This window comes from Cricetulus griseus, chromosome 2 (genome assembly GCF_003668045.3).
Source record: "Cricetulus griseus strain 17A/GY chromosome 2, alternate assembly CriGri-PICRH-1.0, whole genome shotgun sequence".
Taxonomy (NCBI): Eukaryota; Metazoa; Chordata; class Mammalia; order Rodentia; family Cricetidae; genus Cricetulus; species Cricetulus griseus.
This window is the reverse complement of record NC_048595.1, coordinates 373977540-374003873: the sequence shown is the minus strand read 5'-3', so window position 1 is coordinate 374003873 and position 26334 is coordinate 373977540. Positions and strand designations below refer to the sequence as shown.

At 54.8% G+C, this 26334-nt stretch overlaps 6 protein-coding genes across 14 annotated transcripts in view; 4 read left to right on the top strand and 2 right to left on the bottom strand.

Moving 5' to 3' along the window:
- The window catches only part of Arhgap39 (Rho GTPase activating protein 39), a 106960-nt gene extending 102654 nt beyond the window's left edge, over positions 1-4306 (top strand). Inside the window, exons 8-12 of one of the 2 annotated variants that reach the window (XM_027404190.2) lie at positions 658-731; positions 1300-1499; positions 2147-2238; positions 2738-2907; positions 3049-4306. In XM_027404190.2, the coding sequence (XP_027259991.1) occupies positions 658-731; positions 1300-1499; positions 2147-2238; positions 2738-2907; positions 3049-3243 (731 nt within the window). In that variant the 3' untranslated portion in view covers positions 3244-4306. The remainder of the gene's footprint in view (positions 1-657; positions 732-1299; positions 1500-2146; positions 2239-2737; positions 2908-3048) is intronic. The other variant, XM_027404192.2, reaches the window with a different exon arrangement.
- Positions 4307-4360: 54 nt separating this feature from the next.
- On the top strand, positions 4361-6556 carry CUNH8orf82 (chromosome unknown C8orf82 homolog). Its single transcript, XM_027404288.2, has 3 exons — positions 4361-4637; positions 4908-4956; positions 5045-6556. Exons 1-3 carry the CDS (start codon positions 4476-4478, stop codon positions 5488-5490), a joined length of 657 nt encoding a protein of 218 aa, XP_027260089.1. The 5' UTR covers positions 4361-4475; the 3' UTR covers positions 5491-6556.
- Positions 6557-8839: 2283 nt separating this feature from the next.
- Positions 8840-12165, top strand: Lrrc24 (leucine rich repeat containing 24). The gene is made up of 4 exons (XM_035440716.1): positions 8840-9096; positions 9298-9576; positions 9719-9887; positions 11204-12165. The coding sequence occupies exons 1-4, from the start codon at positions 8914-8916 to the stop codon at positions 12136-12138; spliced, it is 1566 nt and encodes a 521-aa protein (XP_035296607.1). The 5' UTR covers positions 8840-8913; the 3' UTR covers positions 12139-12165.
- Lrrc14 (leucine rich repeat containing 14) lies at positions 10110-16732 on the bottom strand. 4 transcript variants are annotated; one of them, XM_027404260.2, is made up of 4 exons: positions 16238-16732; positions 14340-14693; positions 13556-14143; positions 10110-13456 (listed from the first exon to the last, which is right to left on the bottom strand). In XM_027404260.2, exons 2-4 carry the CDS (start codon positions 14666-14668, stop codon positions 12889-12891), a joined length of 1485 nt encoding a protein of 494 aa, XP_027260061.1. In that variant the 5' UTR covers positions 14669-14693; positions 16238-16732; the 3' UTR covers positions 10110-12888. The 4 variants fall into 4 exon arrangements, with proteins under 4 accessions (XP_027260061.1, XP_027260062.1, XP_027260063.1 ...); XM_027404261.2 differs by having other exon boundaries at positions 16546-16732; XM_027404262.2 differs by having other exon boundaries at positions 16550-16732.
- Positions 16733-16821: 89 nt separating this feature from the next.
- Positions 16822-23447, top strand: Recql4 (RecQ like helicase 4). The gene is made up of 22 exons (XM_027404189.2): positions 16822-17041; positions 17131-17164; positions 17242-17339; positions 17535-17690; positions 17925-18650; positions 18730-18856; positions 18965-19072; positions 19176-19274; positions 19647-19739; positions 19818-19954; positions 20253-20336; positions 20410-20598; positions 20677-20856; positions 20928-21069; positions 21154-21416; positions 21569-21821; positions 21898-22027; positions 22109-22278; positions 22352-22532; positions 22612-22759; positions 22939-23047; positions 23136-23447. The coding sequence occupies exons 1-22, from the start codon at positions 16958-16960 to the stop codon at positions 23258-23260; spliced, it is 3636 nt and encodes a 1211-aa protein (XP_027259990.1). The 5' UTR covers positions 16822-16957; the 3' UTR covers positions 23261-23447.
- Mfsd3 (major facilitator superfamily domain containing 3) lies at positions 23433-25575 on the bottom strand. 5 transcript variants are annotated; one of them, XM_027404272.2, is made up of 6 exons: positions 24935-25572; positions 24654-24729; positions 24196-24343; positions 23982-24106; positions 23801-23910; positions 23433-23720 (listed from the first exon to the last, which is right to left on the bottom strand). In XM_027404272.2, exons 1-6 carry the CDS (start codon positions 25349-25351, stop codon positions 23547-23549), a joined length of 1050 nt encoding a protein of 349 aa, XP_027260073.1. In that variant the 5' UTR covers positions 25352-25572; the 3' UTR covers positions 23433-23546. The 5 variants fall into 5 exon arrangements, with proteins under 5 accessions (XP_027260073.1, XP_035296606.1, XP_027260072.1 ...); XM_035440715.1 differs by having other exon boundaries at positions 23433-23706; positions 23801-23904; positions 24670-25575; XM_027404271.2 differs by having other exon boundaries at positions 23433-23706; positions 24670-25574.
- Positions 25576-26334: the final 759 nt, after the last annotated feature.

Here is a 26334-nt window from a genome sequence, read left to right as displayed (position 1 = left end):
AGAAAACTCCCTACCTTGCATGATGAAGCCCTGCCTTCAGCTCTGCTATTATCTTCCTCTCAGATAGAGTGCTGGCACAGAACACGGACATCTTCTACAAGCTGCTGTCTTTCACTAAGAGCCAAGCCTTGGCCACTCTCTCCCTGACACTCTGTCCCCAACTTCACTCCCTCCCTAAGGAAGCCAGGGCTGCTGGAGAACTTTTGCCTTTGCCTCAGTGCTGGCCAAAAGCACCAAATGCTTTATCCAGGAGCCTCTTCCCCTGGGACCAGGGAGGACCAAAGGTCTTGCTAGGGTCACCTAAGGAGGAAAGGAAGTAGGGTTTGAAGGCCTTGGACCTAAGGTGTGCTCTGTCTTACTTAACCTTTGACTCCTTCCAGGGAAGCAAGTTTGTTCCCAACTTGTTTTTCCTAGGTGGCTCTAGGAAGGTTGGCAGAGGGATTTCTCCTACTCTAGCTCCTAGAGGTGGGGGAGGTGCCCCTTGCCTCTCCTCTTGGGTCTCTGCTCTAAAGGACTGTGCTTCAGAGAGTATGAACTACTGTGTAGCTCAGGGGTGGGTGAGAGGCTGGCCATATCCCAGAACCCCTACAGTTGCTATTCTTAGCCCCTATGTCCCACAAGTCCCCATCAGGCTGACTGCCACCCTTTCTCTTCCAGGGGTGGCAATAAGCACCTATGCGAAGTACTGTTACCACAAACTGCAGAAGGCAGCCCTGACTGGGGCCAAGAAGGTACAAATGCTTCTGGAGAAGCAGGGTGGGGCAAATGACTCACCTGCAGTACACACAGAAGTCTGATGGAGGAACAATGAGGCTCTGGAGAGCATTGGCTGGCAGAGTCCCCTAGCCTGTGTTAGTGACTGGCTAGGAAGACTTACACCTAGCTTCCACAGTCTCTTTGTCTTCACGGGCCCCTGACTATGCCTGGGTCTCCAGCTGAGGAGCACTGCATGGGTACACATTAGATAGGGCCACAGGTAACCTACCCAAGTAAGGAGCTCCATCCACCTGGTCATACCCAGCTTGGGAATTTGGCTACCCTGTCCTCTAAGAACTCCAGCTGGCATGGTGAGGTGCAGGAGACAGGCATTGCCGTATTGCCATATGCAAGCCTGTGTTGGGGACCCTCACCTCTCCACCTTTCTGCATATCTGTGGTTTTGGGGTGTTGCAGATGACCTGATGGGAGACTCCTTCAGTGACTTAGTTTAGAGTCTGGGTTGTCCCTGTTTCTTGCTGGGTCAAGGCCCAGATTTAGGGAGAAGATGTAAAAGAACCTCAATGCTGGGCTGTTTTCACAGGGCCTGAAGAAACCTAATGTGGAGGAAATACGACATGCCAAGAACGCAGTGTTCAGCCCATCCATGTTTGGCAGTGCACTGCAAGAGGTGATGAGCATGCAGAAAGAGCGCTATCCTGACAGGCAGCTGCCCTGGGTTCAGACACGGCTCTCCGAGGAGGTGCTGGCACTCAATGGTGACCAGACAGAGGGCATCTTCAGGTGCTTTGCCAACCATAGATTGTGGGTGGGGAAAGGGAGCACAAGTGTGTATTCATTGTCTATCTGTTATATCAAGGACCAAAAAGCCTAGAGGTCTTGCATCCAAAACAGACAAGACAATGTCCCATCCATAGGAGCAAGTTAGCTATGTCACTTCCCAAAGTAGCAGCATGGCCAACCACAGACAGCCAACAGGAGTCCAGAGTGACCTAGATACCAGCAAGGACATGATCTAGGACAAGAGCCTCAGAAATGGCATGCAGCTGGCAAGGCAGCTCAGCATCCCCAGTTCATCATCTTGTGTGTACAAGGATGTAATAGACCCTGCCGTGGGGATGGCCCTTGCCTGTCAGGACCAGGGATGCCCAAGCCCCCAGAAGATAAGTAGGGAAGCCAAGCCTGCAAGTTTGGGCTTTAGTGGCCTGCAGAGTCCATGGGAGGAGAATGTCCCCAGGAGAATCCCACACCACTCACCCAAGTGCATGAGGTAGAATGTTCCCAAAGGGGGCAACAAAGCCCTGAGTCATCCCATCCTACATGAGAAAATTAATCAGCATGGTGGGCCCTTGAAGCTCTCTGCCACTCCAAAGTCCAGGACTAGGGCAAGATGATCTCCTCTAGTCTGAGACTTGCCCTATGCACTCTAGGGTCCCTGGTGACATTGATGAGGTGAATGCCCTGAAGTTGCAAGTGGATCAGTGGAAGGTGCCTACAGGCCTGGAGGACCCCCACGTCCCTGGTGAGCTCCAGACATACCTAACAGCTGGGCAGGCGTTTGCCTGCATGCATGTCCTAGAAAGTAGATCACCATTCAGGCCAGGGTTGCCCGTCCAGTCATCCACCCCACGGTCACCCTATGCCCTTGTCCCTCTGTCCTATGCATCTCACCATTCTCTTTTGTCCCTGGAACCTACCTACAGAGGAATTCTCTTAGTGAGGTGATGTCTCCCCATCACTTGTAGATATCCTTCCACCCGCTGGGCATGTCAGTGTTCTGGGTGTTCCAAGGGTTCCGACCCTCCAGAGCAGCCCAGCCCACAACTCACCCCTTCAGCAGCTGCACACCCTTCTGAGAAATTCTATTTTGTAGTCATTGTGGATACACATACACCTATACCGCCCAGATCGATCCCAGATGCCATCTCTGACACAGCTAGAGACTCTGAGATCTGGCCTCTGGTGGATACATGGCTTAGGGGCCCCTAGACCAAGACCATCTAAGCCACTCTCACCCTCAGCATCGCTGCTGAAGCTGTGGTACCGGGAGCTGGAGGAGCCCTTGATTCCCCACGAATTCTATGAACAATGCATTGCGCACTACGAGAGCCCGGAAGCTGCCGTGGCCGTGGTGCACGCGCTGCCGCGCATCAACCGTATGGTGCTGTGCTACCTCATTCGCTTCCTCCAGGTACGCATGTTCTGCCCCCGGTGCCACGCCAATACCTACCTTTCACCCTACCCAATCCACCCTCCCTGCCAACCCCTCAATAGCCACGCCCACCCTCCGCTCTGCTCTTCTCTCCCTTTCCGTTCCCCCCCACACACTTAGGTGTTTGTGCAGCCTGCCAACGTAGCCATCACCAAAATGGACGTCAGCAACCTGGCCATGGTGATGGCACCCAACTGCCTGCGCTGCCAGTCGGATGACCCGCGCATCATCTTTGAGAATACACGAAAGGAGATGTCCTTTCTGCGAGTGCTCATTCAGCATCTAGATACCAGCTTCATGGAGGGCGTGCTATAGCACGCGGGCTACGGACGCCGGCTAGGGTGACACCCAGGGAGGTGGGAGGGAAGACCCCAGCGCGAGGCAGCATGCCAAGCCCCGCCAGACGCCCGCCCCGCCCCGCCCCAGATCCTCCCGGGCAAAGCAGCCGCGCCGTATCTCGCGGCCAGTTCTTGCAGACACCGGCTCGCCCCGCCGGCTGCAGGCCAGCCCCGAGAAGTGCCTTCTGTTTGCCGGAGCCGAGCGACACTGCCCTCCTGGTCGGCCGAAGCACATGCCGCGTTGCTCAGGACAACACGACCTCGTCCCCTCTCCAGGGCAATCTGCCACCGAGGCACTCTTGCCCCGGTCCCTCCTACCCTAGTCTAGGGGCCTCTGGCCGGGCCCTGAAGGAGACTTAGAGACAGGCGCTCTAGAGAGCTGTGCTGGCCACCGCTAGGGCGCAGTCCCGTCGGCCTAACTCCTAATAGGTCTTTGTGCAAGAGGAGGCCCCACACCAAAGCCTTCTGGGGTGGGGCCAGGGCTAAGCAGGCGTTCTTGGGGCGGGTGGGGGAGGGCAAGAAGTTTTTTTGTTTGTTTGGGTTTTTGTTTTTGGTGTGAGTCCAGAATCCAACCCGCACCAAGCCTACTTGTGTATAAAGATATAAATAGAACGACAGATGTCAGAACTAAGTTTGCTAAGGACATAGTTTTAACCAGATGCTATTTATCTCTTGAACTGCCATTGCGGTCCACGCGCTGAGCAAGTTAGCACCACCCTTTGACCTCGCGGCCTCTGACCAAACTCTACACCCGGGCGGCGTGCGGATGGGACCTGGACTCGTCCGCGTTTTCCATTCTGGAATCTGAGTTCCAACAGTTGTCAAACTTCGTTTCCCCCGTTTATATATATATACATATATATATAAATATATTTTTAGAGTTGTTTTTATTTATTAAGAACAGAAGTCCCGCTCTGCCGAGGCCCGCAGTCCTTTGGGGCGAGTCCCGGACCTCTCCGGCGGCCCGGCCGCAGGCGCTCCCTCCAGTGTCTGCACAGAGGCGACCGCGCTCCGTGTGAATAAAGTTCAAATGCACACTCGGGTTGCCTGTGCCTCGGGTTACTTCGGACGGGGGGGGGGGGGGGTGTCACACAGCGGGGCTCCTTCCGGGGGCGGGGCACGGAGACCCGCCCCCGAACACGTGCTGCGGGCGGAACGCAAAGCACCAGGGGCAGCGCCGTCTGTGTGACCTGTTTCCGGTGTGGAAGGATGTGGCCGCCGTGCGGGTCACTGCGTAACTTGGCTCTGCTTTTGGCGAGGTCGCAACGAGCTCGGGCCTGCAGTGGGGACGAACGTGTCTCCTACACACAGGGCCAAAGCCCGGAGCCCAGAACCCGCGAGTATTTCTACTACGTGGATCACCAGGGCCAGGTGTGCCTGGCGCCTGACGGGAGGACTCCGAGGGGCGGGGAGAAGCTGTAGGGATGAAACCCAGGAGTGGTGCTGCGTGCGGTGTTGAGCCCCGCTTTCCAGGCCCTCGGGGGCGGCTTCGCGGTCCCCGTACACACTAGCCTCCTGGGGGCGCGGGGCGGCAGCGCCCTCCACATGCCCCGTGCACACCGTCTGCAGAAAAGCACGACACTGGGCTCCGGGCTCCCTTTTCGGGACTTACTGTCCACTGTCTGTCCCTTCTGTCTGCAGCTTTTCCTGGATGACTCCAAAATGAAGAACTTTATCACCTGCTTCAAAGGTATCGCTTGCCGCCTGCTCCCTCGTGCCTCTCTCCGCCCTCGGGGCGCCGGCGGGGCCTTCGACAGTCGCGCCTTTTGTTCCCACAGACCGGCAGTTCCTGGTCACTTTCTTCTCCCGTCTGAGACCTAACCACAGCGGACGCTATGAGGCTTCCTTCCCCTTCCTCTCTCTCTGTGGCAGAGAGCGTAACTTCCTGCGCTGTGAAGACCGGCCGCTGGTCTTCACGCACCTGCTGGCCACCGACAGCGAGTCACCTCGCCTCTCCTACTGCGGCGGCGGCGAGGCCCTGGCCGTACCCTTTGAGCCGGCTCGCTTGCTACCCCTGGCGGCCAACGGGCGCCTCTACCACCCGGCACCGGCTAGCGCAGGCGGCGTGGGCCTGGTGCGCTCGGCCCTGGCCTTCGAGCTCAGCGCCTGCTTCGAGTATGGGCCTGGCTCACCCACGGTCCCCTCTCACGTGCACTGGCAAGGTCGCCGCGTCGCCCTAACCATGGATCTGGCCCCGCTGCTGCCCGCTGCCCCGCCGCCCTGAGCTTGCGGCTGGGGCTGAGTGGGGAGGGTTAGGGCAAACACTGGGCTTTGTAGTACTCGCAGGTTACCCCTCCGTCCCAGCACTGCAGGTCGACTCAGACGTCCCCTGTCACCTGCACGCCGGTGACTGAGTGCGCGTGCGCGCAGAGGTGCGCCTTGGGCCTTGTTAGGTTGGCGCTGTCCAAGGTGCTGGTGCGGCCCTGCTTATCCTTGGTCCCTACATAAGTCCTCTTCGCCACCTCTAACTCTTAGACCGGCCTTGCATCCCACGGATTGGCCTGCGCTGGTCACGTCAGGCTGAGCGGCTGGCGCAAGGCGCGCGTGGGCCGGTGCGCGTGCGCGCCCACCCCCACCCCCCGCCGCTTCTCCAGCCTTGCAGCCGCAAGCACCGCGGGGAGTCGCTCGCCACTGGAGCAGGTGAGGGGGATCCTGGCCCAAGGTCACCAGGCTTGGGGGCGGGATCCGGACCCTTTAGGTTCCGACTTTAGCACCAAGGAAAGGTCAGAAGATCTGGCAGCCGGGAGGGGATGGAAACCACGCCCTCTATGAGCAGGCTCGGACCTACTGGAGCGTGAGGGGGAGGTTAGGGTTTAAAGCGCCTGGTCGCAAGGACTGCCAGAAACTAGCTGGGGCTTCGAGCTGCGCCAGAGGGAGGACACAGGGCTCCTCTGCACCCACCCTCTTCCCTCCTAGATGAGCCCCAGGAGACTGACGCCCCACTCCTGCCTAGGATTAGGGATTCATGTCCTGATAAAAGGATTTCTGGGCTCATCTAGTAAGGGGCCCTCATCCCTGTCATGGCTGTCTTGCACGGATGCACATCTGGGCGACTGCATGAGCAGCTGCTCTGATCCCTAATGTACAGATCAAGGCTTTGCTACTGAAGGCTGGACAGATGCACAAGGCCTGGAGCCAGGGACCAACCAGTCATTCGTGCTCCGGGAAATTAAACCTAGGAGCCTAGCAAACACCCGTTTCTTGGGGCTCCACAGGTCCTGAAATATCTAGGAACTGCCTTTGCCTGTGCCAAAGTTATTCCATTAAAACTTTACTGCTAAGCTGCCTCATCTCTTGACTTTAAATGATCATGTGACTTACAATTGGTGCAAAATTGATACAAACACCAAGGCCACTTAGTACAGTTCAGCTTGACACATCAAAGAGACCTATTGAATAAGCAGGCGCTAAAAGGGGTAGACTGTGCCAAATAAGGAAAACAGTGGACCCTTGCTCCTGTCTTCCTTAATTTCAAAAAAGCAGGCTTCTCTGCCTTGGTATAGTACCACTAAAACTGAGCATTGTGTCTAGAACCAGACCCTGCTCCTCCTATCCCTAGAGTCGCAGGTACATGCAACAAATTACTGTAGAGTGCATTTCTTGATAGTTTCAGGTCACTGCCCCTGTATTCTATTAGGAAGGTAGATACCCAGTCAGTATGATAGGAATGCAACTCAGCGGTGTATTGTGTGTTCAAGCCTGTGCTTAGTGTGTACAAGAGACACCAAAGTCACTGTCCAGGAGGAGGGAGGAAGGAGAGGGGGAGCAGTTGGCGGCCTAAGGCTTCTACCACATCCCAGCCAGGACACACACCATCTACTCCAAAGATAAAGACCCCTTGGGAACCAGATTGGTGTGGGATTGGTGTGGGTAGGAGGGCATTTTGACCTCTGAACTGGCTTTCCTGTTTGTCTTAATCCTCAGTTCTCTTAAAAAAAAAAAAAAAAAAAAAAATCCTGAGAAAGCTAGGTGTGATGGTGCACACCTGTAATCTTGCCACTTGGGAACATGAGCAATAGTGTCACAAGTTCAAGTATAGCTATATATGGGCTATGTAGCAAGATCCTGACTCAAAGAAATTAGAAGTAACAGCCAGGAGTGGTGGCTCAGGTCTTTAATCCCAGTACTAGAGAGGCAGAGGCAGGCGGATCTCTGTAAATTCAAAACCAGCCTGGTCTACATAGAGAGTTCTAAGACAAGTCAGGGCCACATCAAGAAAGACCCTGTCTCAAGGGGATGGTGGTGGTTAAGGGTTCTGGCTGCTCTTCCAAAGGACCCAGTTTTGATTCCTAGTACCCACACTGTGGCTCACAACCATCCTAACTCCAGTTCCAGGGTATCTGATGCCCTTCCAACTTGAGAGCACCAGGCATGCATGAGATGCCCACACAGGCAAAACACTCATACCCATAAAATAAGTAAATCTAAATGAAAAAAAATTATTAGTAAGCTAGGGATGGTGACACAGGCCTTTAATTTCAGCACTCAAGAGTCAAAGACAGAAAGATCTCTGGGTCTTGAGGCCATTGTGGTCCACATAATGAATTCCAGGCCAACCAGAGAAACACAGTAGCCCCTATTTAAAAGGAAAAAGTTTGAGTTACCTGAGGAAAAAGCCTAACTCTTTTTTTAAGTAAGCTGTCTTATCAGCCTCCATCCCTACAATGAGAGGGTCATGGACTGCACCAAGCATCCCTTTCAAATCATGACAAAGACCATAAGGTGGGGTCATGTGGGCCAAGGCCGGGTGGGGGCCCCTTGCTCTTGTGATGGGGCACAAAGGTTTCTACTCATACCACTACCCACAGAGCGAGACCTGCTGGTTTTGGCCCAGGACTGGGTAATTGGGCCCTGGACTTTGCCAGCGCCATTAGTTCCCAAACCTATATTATGTAGTGTTGCATCTGGGAACCAAGGAAAGCCCATCATTTAGGTGAAGATGAGCCTGTGTGATACCATCGAAGAGCAGGAGGCTCTTAGTGCAGGCACAGGAAGAGCACTAGGACTAGGTAGGGACCCTCAAGGGAAGATTTTTGGATTTTTTTTTTCCTTTTAAAAAAAATATTGTTTGGGTACATGGGTGGGTGGGTGGGGGTGCTCATGCCCATGGAGGTCAAAAGACACCTCTGTGCAATCAGTTCTCTTCCACCACACTTTCCAGGAAAGTGCCTTCATTTGTATAGCAGCTTGCCTCCCCTTACCAAGGGAAGAAATTAGGCTTTTTTTTTTTGTGTGTGTGTGTGTGTGTGTGTGTGTGTGTGTGTGTGTCCACCGGCCTGGAACAAACTGTGTAAACCATTCTGGCCTCAACTCACAGATCCACCTTCCTTTGTCTCCTGAGTGCTGTTTGTAACAGGGGTTGTGTGTAGACTTCCATCCCTGTTAATTAGTTGTTTCTTAATTTGTTTTGTATTTTGAAACAAAGTCTCACTGCAGTCCAGCCATACTGGCCTGAACCATATTGCCTAGCTAGGCCTATCCTTGAATTTACAGCAATCCTGCAGCCTCAGCATCCCCAGTGTTGAGATTAAGAACATGATCCACCATGCCTGCTCATGTGCTGGCCTGCTAACCTCTTTCAGGAGGCTCTTCCCGACCGGGTCCAGTCCTTGGGGAAGCCTCAGCTTCCTGGTGGGGCTCTTCGGAAATGGCCCCAGGGGCGCCCCCACTGCTGCTGCTACTGCTGGGTTTGCTGTTGCTGCCACTGCTGCCGGGACTCCCGCCCCACGCCACTGGCTGTCCCGCCGCCTGCCGCTGCTACAGTGCCACAGTGGAGTGCGGCGCCCTGCGGTTGCGTGTTGTCCCACCGGGAATCCCCCCAGGGACGCAGGTGGGCACTATGTGGGACTGGAGGGTCTTGGATTGGAGTAGTGGGCTACGAGTGCCCCACTGCAATGGAGGAGATTGTGTAAGCATCAGAGGTGTGGTGGAAGGTCACTAGGGTGAGAAGGTAGGCGAGTGGGATGGGACGCTCCACGGGAGTGGGACATGTCACATGGTGAAGTAACCCTCTGGTCCCCACAACCTTCAGACGCTGTTCCTGCAAGACAACAGCATCGCGCACCTGGAGCAAGGCGCCCTGGCGCCACTGGCTGCCCTGCGCCACCTCTACTTGCATAACAATACCCTGCGGGCACTGGAGTCGGGCGCCTTCCGTGCACAGCCACGCCTGCTTGAATTGGCGCTCACCGGCAACCGGCTTCGGGGATTGCGTGGCGGTGCGTTTGTGGGCTTGGTCCAGCTACGCGTACTATACCTGGCTGGAAACCAGCTGGCGAAGCTGCTGGATTTCACCTTCTTGCACCTGCCGGTGAGCGACAAATGCCAAAAGTGCGGGATCTTGCTGTGGTGTCAATAACTGCCGTGCTGGCGGGAGTGGTTAGGGGAGAGAAGTCAATATTGTCTAGCTTCCCAGGGCCCGTTTTCCTGATGATCTGCTGTTCCTACTTCAGCGACTGCAGGAGCTGCATCTTCAAGAAAATAGCATTGAATCACTGGAGGACCAGGCCCTGGCTGGGCTTTCCTCCTTAGCCCTGCTGGACCTCAGCAGGAACCAACTGGGCACCATCAGCAGAGAGGCCCTGCAGCCCCTGACCAGCTTACAAGTCTTGCGCCTCACAGGTAACTCCTCCTTTGGCAAGGGTCTGATCTTCGAGGGAGAAGTAGGGAGAAGCAGGCTCAGGTATGCAAGGGGTTCCTATTGTCAGCTCATGGTAGGAACAGAGACCATGCCACACTGTGACCACATCAACCTGGGGAGTTCTCTTAATTTTTTACAGACCCCGACTCAGGTAGGGCCAGCTCCTTCACATCACTGCAGAAGAATTTCAGAATAAGCCAGGATGTGACAGAGCTGGGGTTTATTAAAGGGAACATAGGTGTAAAACATGAGGTTAAGACAGGTGCTATGGAAGAAAGACACACAAGAGCATTGGTGTGGGTGTTACAATCACAAATAAGTGCCTTGACAGTAGCCATATATACTGGTTTTGATGGCTTCAGAAAGTACATCTCAAACAATAAAGAACCTAAGTGGGTTGGACATAGTGATACAAGCCTTTAGTCCCAGCACTCAGGAGACAGACGCAGGAGATCTCTGAATTCAAGGCTACCCTAGTTCAGGACAACCAGAGCTACACAGAGAAAGCCTGTCTCAAAAAACAAAACTTAAGTGAGACTATAGGATGGTTCCTGTACATTGGATAGTGTTACAATTGATAGGGCAAATAAATCCATAGGAACCAATGGTTGTAAGGGAAGATGCCCTTACTGTAAACAAAGGTTTAGTCTTATGATTACCCCAGTAATCACCTACAAAAGGAGTAAGGTCATTCTTGAAGATCATATTTATATATGCTTAGGCTCTAAGTGTGTTTCACTGCTATTTTAACATTCCTCTGTATTTAAAAGGAATATGATTATGTTGACATTCTTCAAAGCAAATGTTAATTGTGCTGTAATCCTTGAGTCACACTTGGTGAGACGCTTCAACCAGATTCTATGGAGATTTGCCTCCCTTTCTCTCTTGCTGCACTATGGCAGTCCATGACAGGGTCACACCAGAACCTTCAGCCTTGGTGAGGGACCACCAGGGAGTGCTAGTAGAGTTCATGCACCTGTGCAAGGAAGATAAGTACTAGTTCCACAGCGTAAACTTAACAGAACTGAGGCTCTTGCAACTTGTCATCAGAGGGCAGACAGGCAAAAACTGGAGTGCACATTTGACAACAGGTTTTCAGGACTGCTGGAATATGAGAGGACGTGGAACCTTACAAAATGGGATTTCAGAGAAGCATCACACACACTCCTAGGAACTTGGACTGAGGGAAGAGGTGGTAAGGGTTCCGGGACTCCAGAGGCATCTGTAAAAGGTGGGAAAGGGTTTTTGTCTGGATCAGCAGGACCATCTACCTAGGCTGTGTTCTTGCCCTACACAGAGAACCCATGGCGTTGTGATTGCGCCCTTCACTGGCTGGGCTCTTGGATCAAAGAGGGGGGCCGTCGGCTGCTGAGCTCCAGAGACAAGAAGATCACATGTGCTGAGCCCCCACGCCTGGCGCTACAGAATCTACTAGAAGTATCTGGTGGTAGCCTCATCTGCATTCCTCCCTCTGTGAACGTAGAGCCCCCAGAGCTCACAGCTAACCTGGGGGAGGACCTGCAGGTAGCCTGCCAGGCATCAGGATACCCACAGCCCCTGGTGGTCTGGAGAAAGGTGCCCCAGGCTCGCGATGGCAAACCTCAAGCCCAAGCCCAGCTGGAACCTGGAACACCAGGCCTGGGTGGGTATGCGACCCGTGACACTGGCAGCGGAATGCTCTTCCTCACAAACATCACACTAGCTCACGCTGGCAAGTACGAATGTGAGGCCACCAATGCTGGTGGCAAAGTGCGTGTGCCCTTTCATCTCCTGGTCAACGTATCCCGGCAGCAGTCACAGCAGCCACCCGCCCCGCAGGCCCCGGCTACACGCCCGGTGGGACACGAGCCCCGGCACGAGGCAGGCAGCATGGCCTTCCGCGCCCTGGGCCTAGCAACGCAGACAGCGATCGCAGCAGCTATCGTGCTGCTGGCGCTCACTGCGCTGCTCCTGGCTGCCATGATCTGCCGACGCCGGCGGCGGCGTAAAAAGGTGCCTGCGCCCCCGGGGGAAGGCACATTGTTCGTCAACGACTATTCAGACGGGCCTTGCACCTTTGCGCAGCTCGAGGAACTCCGTGATGAACGCGGACACGAGATGTTCGTCATTGACCGTTCCAAGCCTTTGTTCGCAGAGCTACCGCCTGAGGAGCCAGCTGAACAAAACCCTCCGGAAGGGCTTATGTCTGGGCTACGCCTCCCTCCACGTGTTGCCTATGAGATCCATTGCTAAGCCTGCCGCGCGCGTCAATGACGTAGACACCGGGGATTGGGCGGTGCAGCCCCGCACATGCTCATTAGTAAAGTTGAAGCCGCTCTACAATGCTGTGTGGTGGGTTAGTAACTGTGGGTATGTGACCAGGCCATAGATAAGGCGTCCCCAGCTGCCAGCTCTGGCGATCCACTCTGGCTTTGGACAGTAGGAATAACGTGATAACCTAGTGAGGAAATGGGTCAGTAGCTTGGATGATACTTGGCTTCTTGCCATGATGAGGCAACACCAGAAATGTAGGCAAGTCTTTCCCATCCAGTCAGGACACACACACCAAAAAAAGCTCATAAATTCAAGTTCCAGACACTGCACATTGTACCTTGCTCACACCCTACAGAGCCAGGTAATACTGCGCCTCGGGTGCCAGGCAAGATGCACAGCGTAAATCCCCAGACAGCATGGGGACTCCCTGAAGCAGATGATCTTAGCATCTACCTCAGTGCACTAGTGCACTGCACTCCTTCTAAGGGCATGGGGTATGCCCAGGGACTCAGTTTTCTGCAGAGAGGCTGCAACATACAGAGCAGGGGAGCACAGTCCTGAGATACCAACATTCAGACACTGGGAACAGGTGAGGATACTGCCAAAAAGTAGGTGACTCAAGGTATACCCAGGAGCAAGGCAAATCCCATAAAACCTAAGAAAGCCTTTGTGTCAGGCCTCCAGCCGAGTTCCCAAGGCTCTTGACCTATCTCATCAATACCTTGGAGATCAGAGACTGAAATAGTCTGCAGCCAGGCGCCCATAGATGTCAGTGGTCCAGAGTACATGGGCACGGCCTGAAGCTAACAGTAGCTGGTGCAACTCAGCCTCTACCCGGGCAAACTTCTCTTCATTGATGGAGGCTTCCAGAAGGACAGAGGCAGGTGGTGGCCAAGGAAGGCCCTCATAGCAATCCACAGGGAAGGGGTGCACCACAGTGCGGAGCTCAGCCTGTACCACAGAGTCCCGAAGCAGCTCTTTAAGTCCTGCCATAGACAAAGGGTTGCCATAGAGACCAAGGTAGCGGAGACTGACACATTGAGTCAGGGTGGGCAGTGTGGCCAACAGCTGGGCATCAGCAAGTTGACACTCAGTCAGCTCAAGATGCAGCAGTGTGGCTGCAACAGCCTGCAACAGCCCCTGGAAGGGTATCAACTGGTTGCCTGACAAGTCGTTTCCACTCAAATCTAGCTTCTTGAGGTGGGCAGCATGAGAGCTCTGAGCCAAGAAGCGTAGGTCCTCAGGCAACAGTGCACAGAAGGCCAGCTCTAGGCTTTCCAGGGGGCTCTGTAGGGTGCTGCAGGGACAAAGGAGTTACAGAAGGGTCATAGGCAGGCAGGCCAAGGAGAGTGTCCTCACATACAGAAGGGACAGAGCAATGGTAGAAACTACTCACCCGAGCAGTTGATCCAGCCTGCCTGAAAGGAGAGAAGAGCCCATGCTGAGCTCCCGAAGACAGACAAAGCGGCCCATCTGGGCCAGAAAGTATCGAAAGTTGTCCTCACCATCCACGGAAGGTTGCCTTGAGTCCCCATGCACGTAGTGCAGCCTCAGGCTAGCTAGGTGCTGAAAGCGGGCCACATGTGGGATAATCACAGACAGGCCACGCAACCCCAGGTTATTGAAGCGCAGGTCTATACGGCGCAGACAGCCTGCATCTAGAAGCTGCAGCAGAGCCACAGTGTTGCGCATGGGCAGATCCTCAGCCCGGAGGTCCCGGCAGCAAAGCCGCAGTGGGCTGTCCACACTACTTTGGAGTGCCTCGTGAAGGAATGTGTAGGAGGCCCGGTTTACCCGAAGGTCTACACGAACTTCCACAGGGACCGGTAGTGACAGCTCTGGCTCAGCAGTCCCACCCTGCTGCTGGGCAATACACGTTCTGGCTACAGCTGCTGTGCAGTCCCACATACTCATGGTCCCAGGATCCTGCTCCACACCGTCATCCAGAAGACCAGTCATGTCTAGCACCCGCAATGCATGTTTCCTGGGAGCAAGGATGGCCAGAGGCAGGAATGAGGGGACAAGGCCTACATCCCTCCCTCCCAGCCACTTTGTACAAAAGCAACAAATACGACTATTGCCATACTAAGCTCTTTTTAACCTCAGGACCACAGCCTAGAGCCAACTCAGTGAATACACTTTGTACCCCTAGCCTGAGGGCCCCTTAGATAAAGCCATACCTGCAAAAGGGTTGTATGCCAGCCTCTCTTTCTGGAGTGTGAAGCCGGGCAGTCAACCCCAGGATCACAGCCTGCATGCTTTCTGTGCTGAGCCGCTCCTGCAGCAAGGCTCGGCTGCAATGGGCACACTCCTGCAGTAGCTGCTGGAAACTAAGTAGTGGGAAGGGCCACGTGTGCACCAGCTCCTGCAGCACAGCTGTCTTCTTGTCCATGAAGGCCACCTTGAACAGCAGGGGGAAGAGCTCTCGGGGCAGCAGGGGCAGGGCCTGGCAGGCAGCTGGCTGGCACTGAAGCACCTGCCGTGTGCTGAGGAACACAAGGGTGTGCATGGTGCTGGACTTGGCAGACAGCCACCTGCAGAAGAGGAAGCTTAATTAGGAGAGACAAGCCCTGAGCCAGTATCAGGCCACACCCTCTCCAAAGTATGCCTGGTACAAAAGCCCCCCAAGTATCTGACATGGAGTTGGCAGGTAGTGGAGGAGAGTTGTACAAAGGAACCCTTCTTTGTTCAGCTTGAGACAGGGTCTCACAGTGTAACCCAGGCTTGTGGCTGTCCTTCTGCCTCTTCTACGATGACAGGCATGCAACATCACACCTGGCAGGCATAACTCCTAATAAGTTCTTAGAGCTGTGCAGAGTAGACAGGAGACAATTTCATACCCCAGAAGCACAGGGAAACCAAACTGTCCAGCGGGTCATGAACAGTGCAGGCCTGTCAATAACCTGCTCATCTATGTGTGGCCTGCTGATGAATAGCTGTATTTTAGGCCTGCTGAGACATATGACTCAGCAATCCTTCCTCAAAAGTAAAATAAGGGCTAGACCAGGGAACCTAGTAGCATCCTATCTCAAAAAAAAAAAAAAAGGAAAGGAAAACAAGGGACTGGGGACACCTTTCTGTATGGTGCTTGCAGAACAAAAGTGAGCACCTGACTTCAGAGATCCCAGAACCTATGTACAAAAAGGGTATGGGTGGGTGACACACCTCTGTAAACCAAGCACTGGAGTCAGCAGAAGACAGAAAGATCCCAGAGCTCACTGGCTAGCTAGCCCAATACTTGAGTTCTAACGGGGCTGGGTTTTTGTTTGTTTGTAAGATAGAAGGTGGAGAAATGGTTCAGTGGTTAAAGAGCATTTACTGATCTTGCAAAAGACCCAGGTTTGGTTTCCAGACTCACATGGTGTGTCACAGCCACCTGAAACTCCAGTTCCAAGGGATCTGATGCAGATGCCCTCTCCTGACCTCAGAGGGCTCCTGTATGTACACACACTCAGACATGCACAACAATGGCAAAGTATTTTTCCCAAGTACAAGAAACTACAGACCTCTCTCTTCCCATCAGTACAAGAGCAGGTGGAGAATTCCTACAGAGCCAGTAGGCACAGTCTACCCCTCCATATGATGTGCCCCTGGATTTAGGGAAATCTAAGCACCGTTTATAAGTGCCAGGATTAGGTTTGCTAAAAAGCAAACTGAGCACAGATGCTGGCTGGGAAGCCTATGAGATCAAGGACGTTTAGTATGAACTCCACACTTAACAGTTTTCTAGGGCATAACTAGGCACAGAAATCCCAGAGGAAAAGTAACTCTCACCCTCTGTGGCCCTTGCCTCCTATTTGGGAATCCTCTTGCCACTGAGAAACCATTGTACAGAGAGACCAGCAAATTCATAAGATTCAGAAAGACCCAGGCCAGAGACTGTCAGAGTATTCCAGCTTAGAAGCCACATGCAAAAAACCCCTAAGACTGAAGGATTCCTGATACACAGGGTCAGTATACTTCTGTGGGCCAAACACCTGCAACGGATTGGAAAACTAAGGCCTACGCCTTGCCTAGAGATATAGCACGGGACAAAGGATAGGAAGCAGAAAGGCTGCAGAACCCGGGGTTTGCTTACTTCTCACACCTTGAACAGTCCTTAAGGCACAAGTCCCTGGAAAACCCCAGATGACTATCCTCGATCTGACTCTACCTTAGTGTAATCTCGCGAGGACTGCCTCGCTGACAGGAGGACCAGATCGAACACCTGTCATAGGAGGAAAGCAGCCGGCCCGGCTTCTCCTACTGGGGATAATGCCGCACGCAGAAGACAGCAATCTCTGTGGTGAGACACACAGACGCGCACGCCCGGATCCTTCAAGAACCCAGTCCGGAGCCTCAACTAACACGGGCGAGCATGTCCCTGCAGATCCAGAACATCCTCACCTGCCCCTAGGTCGCCCTGCAATTGCGGGGCTCACCCGAGCCCATCCCCGCGCAGCGGCACCTCCCGAGAATCCGTTGCAGCCGGGGCCTTAAAGCGCCAGCCCTCGTCGATCCGGACGCCCAAGTACCGGGACCCTTACGGCTGCGGACTCTTCGCCCGGCTCGGATCCCAGCCCAGCCGCCCCAACGCACCCGCCCCCACCACCAAGGCCTCCAGTCCCTGCGCTAGGCTCGCCCAGCGCGGCGCAGCACTGTGGCGCGCCGCGATGACGTCACGCCTCGCCTGGGCCGCCCTTCCAGGGCCCAGCGAATTGGCTGCTCGGCCCGGCCCGGCTGCCGCCAGCTCCCATTGGCTAAGAAGGAGACTTCCCAAAGGTGGCGGGAGATTCCCTCGACTCGGTCTCTGGCTGCCATGGGAAGACTGGCGAGCGTTCGCGCGCGGCTGCAGGAGTGGGAACGCGCTTTCGCACGGCGGCACGGGAGACGGCCAGCGCGGGTGGGGTGGGGTGGGGTGGGGTGGGGGGTCGGACAGGGCGGTGAGTGGGGACCCAGGTGCAGCCTGTGGCTGACCGGCTTCTCTCCTAGGAGGACGTGGAGGCGGCCCCTGAGGAGACGCGCGGTGAGCGCTGGGCTGGCGGGCCGGGGGCGGGGCTGATGTTAGTAGGTGTGCCTGACCCACGACCCCTGCCTTCTCAGCGCTCTACCGTGAGTACCGCAACCTAAAGCATGCAGTGCTCCAGGCCGGCGACGGACACCGCATCCTAGAGCAGTCTCTCCCCGAGACAGCTGAGGAGGTATACTGACCCTTGATCCCAGTCAGCGTTCTGTATGGCCAGATGGCAGGAGCCAGAGGCGTGTTGCAGCCATGCCTCCATGGAGCACAGAATTGGGTGGCCAGGTCCTCCCGTGGGGGTTAAGGAGAAGCTTTGGAGCACTTCTATGCCCGTGCCGTCTTTTAACCTGATCTAGGCCGCTACTGTCTACTGCAGGCACAGGAGCCAAGCTGCTGGGGTCCCCACCTGAATCGAGCTGCCACCCAGAATACACAGCCTATACCCAGGCAGGGCCCATCGAGTTCAGTACAAGACTATGGAAAGAGGCTCAAAGCCAATCTGGAAAACAACCCGAAAACAGCAAAGCTACAGGTAAGACGTGGAGGTGACCCCAGAGCTGCCTTTGGCTCCCGGTAGTTTGCCAGGGCCCTTGTATGCCCACCCTTCCTTACAGCTTGCACACACAGGCACAGGTTCCTGTGGTAGGTGAGGCTAGGCTGCTAAGCTGCTCATGGGCACCTCACTCTCAGCTTCTTGTATATTCCAAACTCAGCAGTAGCCCAGGGTCCTGAGTCCCTATCTGCTGTTCTGTCTTCCCCGACCTAGACTAGGCCAAACTTGAGCCGAAAACGCCAGCCTCAGAAGAGAACCTCGCCCACGGTGCCCACCCCAAGGCCACCAGGCCCAAGGACCTGTCCAGATGAAACTAATGATGTACTTCCCAGGCTTCCTGAGCCCCAGCCAAGACTAGGCCAACTCCAACAGCTTCAGGCATCCCTGAGTCTGAGGCTGAGTTCCCTAGATCCTGGCTGGTTAGAGCGGTGTCACAACAGAGTTTCAGACCTTCTAGAGGTCCCCAGTGCCTGTAGGCTTGACCTGGATGGAAAGGGGTTACAGCCTCAAATGTCAGGCGAGGTGAATGTCCTTGACCCTGGTACCCATTCAGAAGGGTCTTCACAGAGCCCAGGGGCCCTAGCCATACAGCCACAGAGCCCCAAATCCAGCAACAAGAAAGACAGGAAACAGAACTGGAGTGAGAGTTCTGAGGACTTTGCACAAGCTCAGGACAGCAGCCAAGAAGGACTACTATGTAAGGGAGCCGGGGCTACAGCACATGAGAAAGACCATCCAGGAGAACCAGCACTTGTGAGTGCATCTCGGCCCCACAACTCCTCCAAGAAGGCCAGGACAGAGAAGGCTGAGGGCAAAGCCCACGCTCACACCACCACTAGACCAGCTTTCCTGGACAGAGGGAACTATATTCGACTCAACATGAAACAGAAGTGCTACGTACGAGTTGGGGCCAATCGAGGCAGGCTTCTCCGAAAGCAGGTGAGATATGTTAAATGGAATAGGCCAGCCTTTCCTCTCTTCCCATCTCCATCTTGAATAGTCTGTGGACCTTCCCCAGGTGTGGAAGCAGAAGTGGAAGAAGAAAGGAGAACAGTTTGGGGGGAGTAGACCCAGAGCCACAGTCCAGGACACTTGTTTCCAGTGTGGGCAGTTTGGTCACTGGGCATCCCAGTGCTCCCAGCCAGGTAAGCCTCTGCCGTGAGTATTGGATCATTTAGCCATGGGGGTTGGAAGCGGAGCTAGAGAACTACTTATGCAAACAAAGGATCCACCAGCTCTTAACCCTGGTCCAGGCTCCACCATGACCTTCCAGGAGGAAGGTGGCGGGGATGACAAACAGCCCATTTCCACTTTGGAAGAAGACACACAGATGGCAAGCACTCCTTCCTGTCACCTGTCTAGTGAGTAAGGGGAATGGGTGGGTGTAACCAGTGGCCATTGTGCCAGGACCATCTCTGTCTACCCTGACGCTCCCACGTCACCAGCTCTTGCTTGTCTAAGCAGGTGAGGACACAGACCCTGATGGACCAAAGCTGCAAGTACCCTGTCCTCCCCGCCCAGTGCTGCCCTTCTACCCACCAGGGCCCTCGGGGCATATAGCAGGTGAGTGGAACTTAATCTTTGCTAACACATGTCTTAGTCACTGTTCTATTGCTGTGAAGAGACACTCTGACCACAGCACCTCTTATAAAAGAAAGCATCTAATTAGGGCTTGTAGACTGTTTTAGAAGCTTAGTTCATTATTATCATGGTGGGAAGCAGAAAGGCAGGCATGGTGCTGGAGAAGTAGCTGAGAGCTTTACATCCTAACCAACAGACAGAGAAAGACACTGAACCTGGCCTGGACTTTTGAAACCCTCAAAAGCCACCCCCAGTGACACACTTCTTCCCAAACAGTTCTCCAAATGAGGACTCAGCATGCAAATATATGAGCTGATAGGCTGTTCTCATTTAAACCCCAACTTGTGCCCACAGAAACCCCTGCTGAGGTATTTCAGGCCCTACAGCAGCTAGGGCACCAAGCCTTCCGCCCTGGGCAAGAACATGCAGTCATGCGGATTCTTTCTGGTAGGTGTGGCTGCCTAGCAACTGTACCAGGCTGTGTCTGGCTAATTGAGCCTTATAGATACCTCTTGTCCTGTCCAGGCATCTCGACTCTGTTAGTGCTGCCCACAGGTGCTGGCAAGTCTCTTTGCTACCAGCTGCCGGCACTGCTGTATGCGCAGCGAAGCCCCTGCCTCACACTGGTGGTCTCTCCTCTCCTGTCACTCATGGATGACCAGGTATATGGACAGGCTCTTGGTACCTGGGAAGTCTAAAAACTGACACCTCTGATACCCTTAGGTGCTTCTTGTTTCTTGAACACACCAGTGGCCAACTGACCTTCCTAAGGGAGGCACAGCCTAATGCCCAGTGTCAAGTTCCTTATCTCCAGGGTACCCAGGCCCATAGCTGGCTGGCTCTGAACTTTTCCTCCCAGGACCCAGCAACTGATGCTTTTCCTTTCAGAGGATATAGTAGCTCTGAGAGAATGTAGCGGGTATTGAGCTGTGCTGTGCTGTGACAGCATTGCATTTACAGGTGTCTGACCTGCCTGCATGTCTGAAGGCAGCCCGCCTCCACTCGGGTATGACCAAAAAACAACGAGAAGCTGTCTTGAAAAAGGTCAGGAGGGCCCCTGCGGATGGGTGGTAGGGGGCATCCATCTGGACGGTGTCCATAACCCTGTTCCCTTCAGGTAAAGGCAGCCCAGGTGCATGTGCTGCTTGTGTCCCCTGAGGCCTTGGTCGGGTGTTGGGCGAAGGGCCCTGCCAGTCTCCCCCAGGCCACTCAATTGCCTCCAATTGCCTTCGCCTGCATTGACGAGGTCCACTGCCTGTCTCAGTGGTCACACAACTTCCGGCCCTGCTACCTGCGTGTTTGCAAAGTAAGCTTTTGTCGGGTCAGGAGAGTGGTGGGCTGGGACTTGGGTGTGCGAAGTGACTCAACACTAACCCTGCTTCAGGTACTTCGGGAACATATGGGCGTGCACTGCTTTTTGGGTCTCACAGCCACAGCCACACGAAGCACTGCCCGTGATGTGGCCCAGCACCTGGGCATAGCCGAAGAGCTGGAGCTCAGTGGGTTAGCCACCATCCCTGCTAATCTGCACCTCTCCGTGTCTGTGGACAGAGACTCAGACCAGGTAGCTATGTGCAGACCAGAGACCCCACCAGAAGAGCACGATCTGCCATGCTAATCACTCCTTATTGCCAGGCTCTGGTGACACTGCTGCAAGGTGACCGCTTTTGTACCCTGGATTCTATTATCATTTACTGTACTCGAAGAAAGGACACCGAACGGGTGGCTGCACTGCTCCGGACCTGCCTGTCTGTGGTGAGAGAGCCAAGGCGTGGAGGTAGGCATGTGTAGGGCTGGCCCCTGGGGACCCTTTCCTCTGCATGCTTATGATCCGTCAGCCATTTGTACACCTTCTCTATAGGTTGTGGCCCTGAGGCTATAGCTGAAGCATACCATGCTGGCATGTGCAGCCAGGAACGGCGACGAGTGCAACAGGCCTTCATGCAGGGCCACCTGCGGGTGGTAGTGGCCACAGTAGCCTTTGGGATGGGGCTGGACCGGCCAGATGTTCGGGCTGTGCTACACATGGGACTGCCTCCAAACTTCGAGAGCTATGTGCAAGCCATCGGCCGTGCAGGACGTGATGGGAAACCTGCCCATTGTCACCTGTTCCTGCAGCCCCAGGTTGGCATCCCTATTTCCCCAGACCATGCTAGACCCAGGGTTACACTATTCATGTGCCACGCCCCTTCAGTCCCAGCTGCTATCCTGTTCTACTTGCAGCTGCCTCTCTAGCTGCAAATGCTATCGTGTGTGCATTGACTGTCTCTGTTCAGGGTGAAGACCTTTGGGAACTGCGTAGACACGCCCATGCCGATGGCATTGACTTCTTGGCTGTGAAGAAGCTGGTGCAGCGTGTGTTTCCATCCTGTACATGCACCCGAAGGCCTATGTCCAAACCCATGCTTGAGGAGGCCAAAGAGCACAACAGCCAACAAATACACCCTGTATTGGGACAGGCCTGCCTGGGCCACAAGCGGGCATTCCCAGTGCAGTCTACGGTACAGGCTCTGGACATGACAGAGGAGGGTAAGGAGCCAAAAAGATACAGGGTATAGGAGGGGCAGACTACCCTCACAGCCCCTGAGCCTTCCTCTGCCTCTAGCTATTGAAACTCTGCTGTGCTATCTGGAATTACACCCTCGGCGCTGGCTGGAGCTGCTGCCATGCACCTATGCCCACTGTCATCTACACTGCCCTGGGGGCAGTGCTCAGCTGCAAGCTCTGGCCCATAGGTAAGCATCTCACCTCAGACTAAGGATAAAGAAAAAGACCAGGGCTGCTGGGCCACATACTCCTTTGTCTCCTGGGCACAGGTGTCCCCCATTGGCTGCATGCTTGGCCAAGTACCCACCTAAAGACACAAGTCGGGGCAGCAGCTCCTTAGATTTTGACATGGTGGAGCTGGCAGACTCAATGGGCTGGGATCTGTCCTCTGTACGGCGGGCTCTCTACCAGCTGCAGTGGGACCAAGAGCCAAAGAAAGGTATACCCGTCCCTACCCCAGCCTGGCTTGTGCTAGCCACCCGTCCACCTCTGACTGACACACTTGCTGACAGGTGCACCACGGGGCACAAGGGTGCTTGTGGAGTTCAGCGAGTTGGCCTTTCACCTGCACAGTCCTGGTGACCTGACAGATGAGGAGAAGGACCAGATCTGCGACTTTCTGTACAGCTGTGTACAGGCTCGTGAACACAAGGCCCTGGCCCATCTACACCAAATATCTATGGCCTTTCGCAGGTAGGAAGGAAGGTAGACAGGGCCTAGGCCACACACTCTGAGCCCGTGGGCACTCTTGACAAGTTTGTCTCATCCCCAGCGTGGCCTTTCCCAGTTGTGGACCCTGTCTAGAACAGGCTGATGAGGAGCGCAGCAACCAGTTGAAGACCTTGCTCAGCCACTACTTTGAGGAAGAGGAAGAGGAAGCTGTGAAGGATGAGCAGAGTCCAGAGCCTGGGCAGACCGAGGTAGGCGCCACCCCTCTGAGGGTAGTTCCTAAAGCGAAGGACAATGACATACCCACATACAACCCAACCCCACGGTCCAACCCCTGCCTGGCTCAAAGTTTCTTGGGCTGCTTGGTCAGTGATTTTATGTGACAGATGTGATGGGGGCTCAAAGGAGAACACATGCCATCTTCCCACAGCTTCAGGACTGGGAGGACCATATTCGCCGTGATATCCGCCAGCTCCTGTCCCTGAGGCCAGAGGAAAGGTTTTCTGGACGGGCTGTGGCCCGCATCTTCCATGGCATTGGTGAGGGCCACGGGGCTGTCTGATATAGGCAGGAGTTGAGCACTAGAGCCAGCTGAGTCCTCAGGCCTATGTTTTTGTTCCATCATAGCAAGTCCCTGCTACCCAGCCCAGGTATATGGGCAGGACCGGCGCTTCTGGAGAAAGTATCTACATATGAACTTCCATGCCTTGATGCGCCTGGCTACAGAAGAGCTCCTGCTGAGAGGACGATGACCACCCTCCATGGGAGAATGCTACATGACGGAGACATGAGGCAAGCCAGACTGGCCACTACAGAGGGGTCAAGTTCATCTTCTCACCAAGGCACTGATGTAGCTATCACTGACCATTAGGCAAAACCTCCTAGTTTACAGGAAGGGGACAAGACGATCCAAAGTGCAAAATAAAAAGCATTCAATCATTTTATGTCCTTTCTGGTAACAGTCCTCAGTTTGAGGATAGCTACATCTCTTGTGTTCCAGAAATCCAGGACACACAGCTTTTTGGCTTTATGGATAACTCAGGTCAGGTTACTAGGTGCCAGGCTGAGATCCAGAATGGGCAGACCTGAGAGTATAAGGAAGGCAGCAAAGCAGAGATGTGGGCCCAGGCCATCAGCCAGCACTCCAGCCAGGGTACCTGGTAGCAGCTTGCCCAACAGTTCCAGAGTGGCCAAGAGGCTGTAATGCGTGGCCTGGGGATGGTAATACAGATCAGGGCCTGGTGGCGACCTAGCCCTGCAGCCCCTGGGCATCCCTTGCCCTGCCATCTTACCTGCAGGGCTCTGGGTGCCAACTGGCTACAGTGCATCATCACAGTGAATGTGGCAGTGGTGACCACACCGCCAAGAAATTGCTGCAGACACAGGCTCAGCAAAGCTGCGGCTAAAGAAACAAAGGTCAGTGGGGCCCCAGGTTCCTACTCCCTCCCTCTTTCCTCAAAGCTAACCTCTCACCTCTCGTGATTGTACCAGGGTCCAGACTGGCCCCTGGGGTACTGAGGTAGAAGAGCAGAGCAGTCTGGCATGCCAAACCCCCAAGGCGAAGCTGCAGCACTGACCTCAATAGGGAAAGAGGCTGCCTGGGGTGGGAATTGGGAGACCGGATATGGTAAGATTCCCTGGGAGATAGGTGGAGGTGAGAGTCAGATTAGGGCTGGGGAGTGCTTACCAGTGTCTGGCCAGTAGAGCCCCACCTAAAGAGGAGCCAGCAATGGAGCAGGTTACAGCGCCCAAGCCACTCCATAGACCCAAGTCTGAGGCAGAAGCACCATGGTCCAGCAGAAGAAGCGGGAACAGGCTGCCCGCACCCTGCTCACCTACAGAAGACCATAAGCAAGGATGATCCCCTTCTCCTTTCTCCAGTCCTGGGGCCTCAGTGCTCCCAACTAGTCAGGCCCCTGCTCTGCTTCATTTTCATGGGTCCCATGTGTTAGAAAAGGCTGGGCATTCTGGCCCAGTTAGTTTGAAGCACCATCAGCAATACCAATGGGCTGTGGCCGAAGCTAAGGGGGAAGTCCAAAAGTGAGACAGGACTGAGCTACAGAGCCCTGGGGAGGGTTGGGCTGATACCCCAGAATAGGGCAGTACCCTAAGTGGATTTCAGGGCCATAAGAAATGTTGTCTTACCCAAAGCCACACTCACCCAGCTTGTAGGTGAGCACAAAGCCTGCTGTCCAGAAGGTTCCAGGCACAGCCAACAAATCTTGTAGAAGATAGGGTGTGGGGGGGTTATGCTCTGAGACCTGAGGGCAAGGCAGCTGTCCCAAGGCTGGTGCAGCCCAGGCTAAGGCAGCAGCCAGCCAGTAGGTGGCAGCTAGGAGCAGAAAAAGCAATGGCCAAGAGAGGGTGGGGAAGAGGACCAACAGCCCACCCCCAGCCAGTGCTGATCCCAGCTTGTACGCCACCACCTGTACGGTGTTCCCGGGTCCCAGCTCCTTTGGTTCCAGGAGTTGGACAGCGAGTGTATCCAGAGCCACGTCTTGCACTGCTGCACCCAGATTCAGCAGCAGCAGCAGCGCCATCATGATGGTGGGCAGCCCTGTCTGACCAGCGTGCGGGGGAGGCAGCGCAGCCAGCAGTCCACACACCAGGCCCAGGGACACTGTGCTGAGTGTTAACCAGACCCGAGGGGAGCCCCGCCTGTCCACCAGTGGCGCCCATGCCAGTTTTAACAGCCATGGAGCATACAATCCCTTGGTCAGACCCACACGCGTCAGGGAGAGACCATGGTCCCGCAGTAAAATAGGCAGCAAGCCGGACTGCAGTCCATAGGGCAGACCCTGCACAAGATAGAGGCTGGCCAGCAGCAGCAGCTTCCCATGCATGACCAGTTCGTGGTGGGATCAGATGGCTCAGCGCGGAAAGCTAGGGTTTAGTCTGTCTACATAGGATCAGGAACAATCAGACCGTGATCCCAAAACGCACACTGGGGACTCGATATCCCGGAAGTACTGAAGTTGGGAGAAAACTGCAGAGGAATAGGTCTGAGCGTGGTGAGCTTGCGCGCAGCCCATGGCTACCAGCATGCTTTGCGCAGGAGTCGGCTAAGGGAGAGGCGGGGCTCCTTTAGCTGAGGGTGCAGTCTAGTCTTCAATTGGCCAAAAACTTCAGGGTCAAATGTCAGGGAGGCTACGGCTACCTTCGCAGACCAAGAACATCTGCTCTGGCGCCCCCTGGTGACCAATCTGCACACAGAAGCCTGCTTCCTGTGCTCCCGGCCCGTGTGAGTGGCTGGGACGGAAGCTGTGCTATGGGCAGCTCTCAAAGGTATCTGCCATTTGGCTCAATGGTTACCAGATTCATTCCAGAGCACTTCTTTCGTTTTTTTGTTTTTGTTTTTGTTTTTGTTTTTTTTCAAGACAGGATTTCTTTGTGTAGCGCTGTTGTCCTGGAACACACTCTGTAGACCAGGCTGGCCTCAAACACACACACAGATGTGTCTGCCTCTGCCTCTGCCTCTGCCTCTGCCTCTGCCTCTGCCTCTGCCTCCTAGGTGCTGGGGTTACAGGTGTGCGTGTTTCTAATACTCACCTGCCACGAATGTGGCAGTACTCTACTCCACAGTGCTTCTAGCACTGCTCGCCATAACCTTACTATGATTCCGGCTTTAGAACCTCCCCAAGGCAGTGACCTCAGACGCTGGAGTTTTGTGGGAAAGGTCAGAACCCAGTCAGATACTGCCCATGATACCCCCTTCCCTTACAGTATTCGGTGAAGTTAGCTACTCCGGCCCACGTGATTCTGGCCCTGCAAGGAAGGCCCACGCCCAGTCTCTTCCCAGAGCTGTGCCCTCCTCCCAAGGCCACTA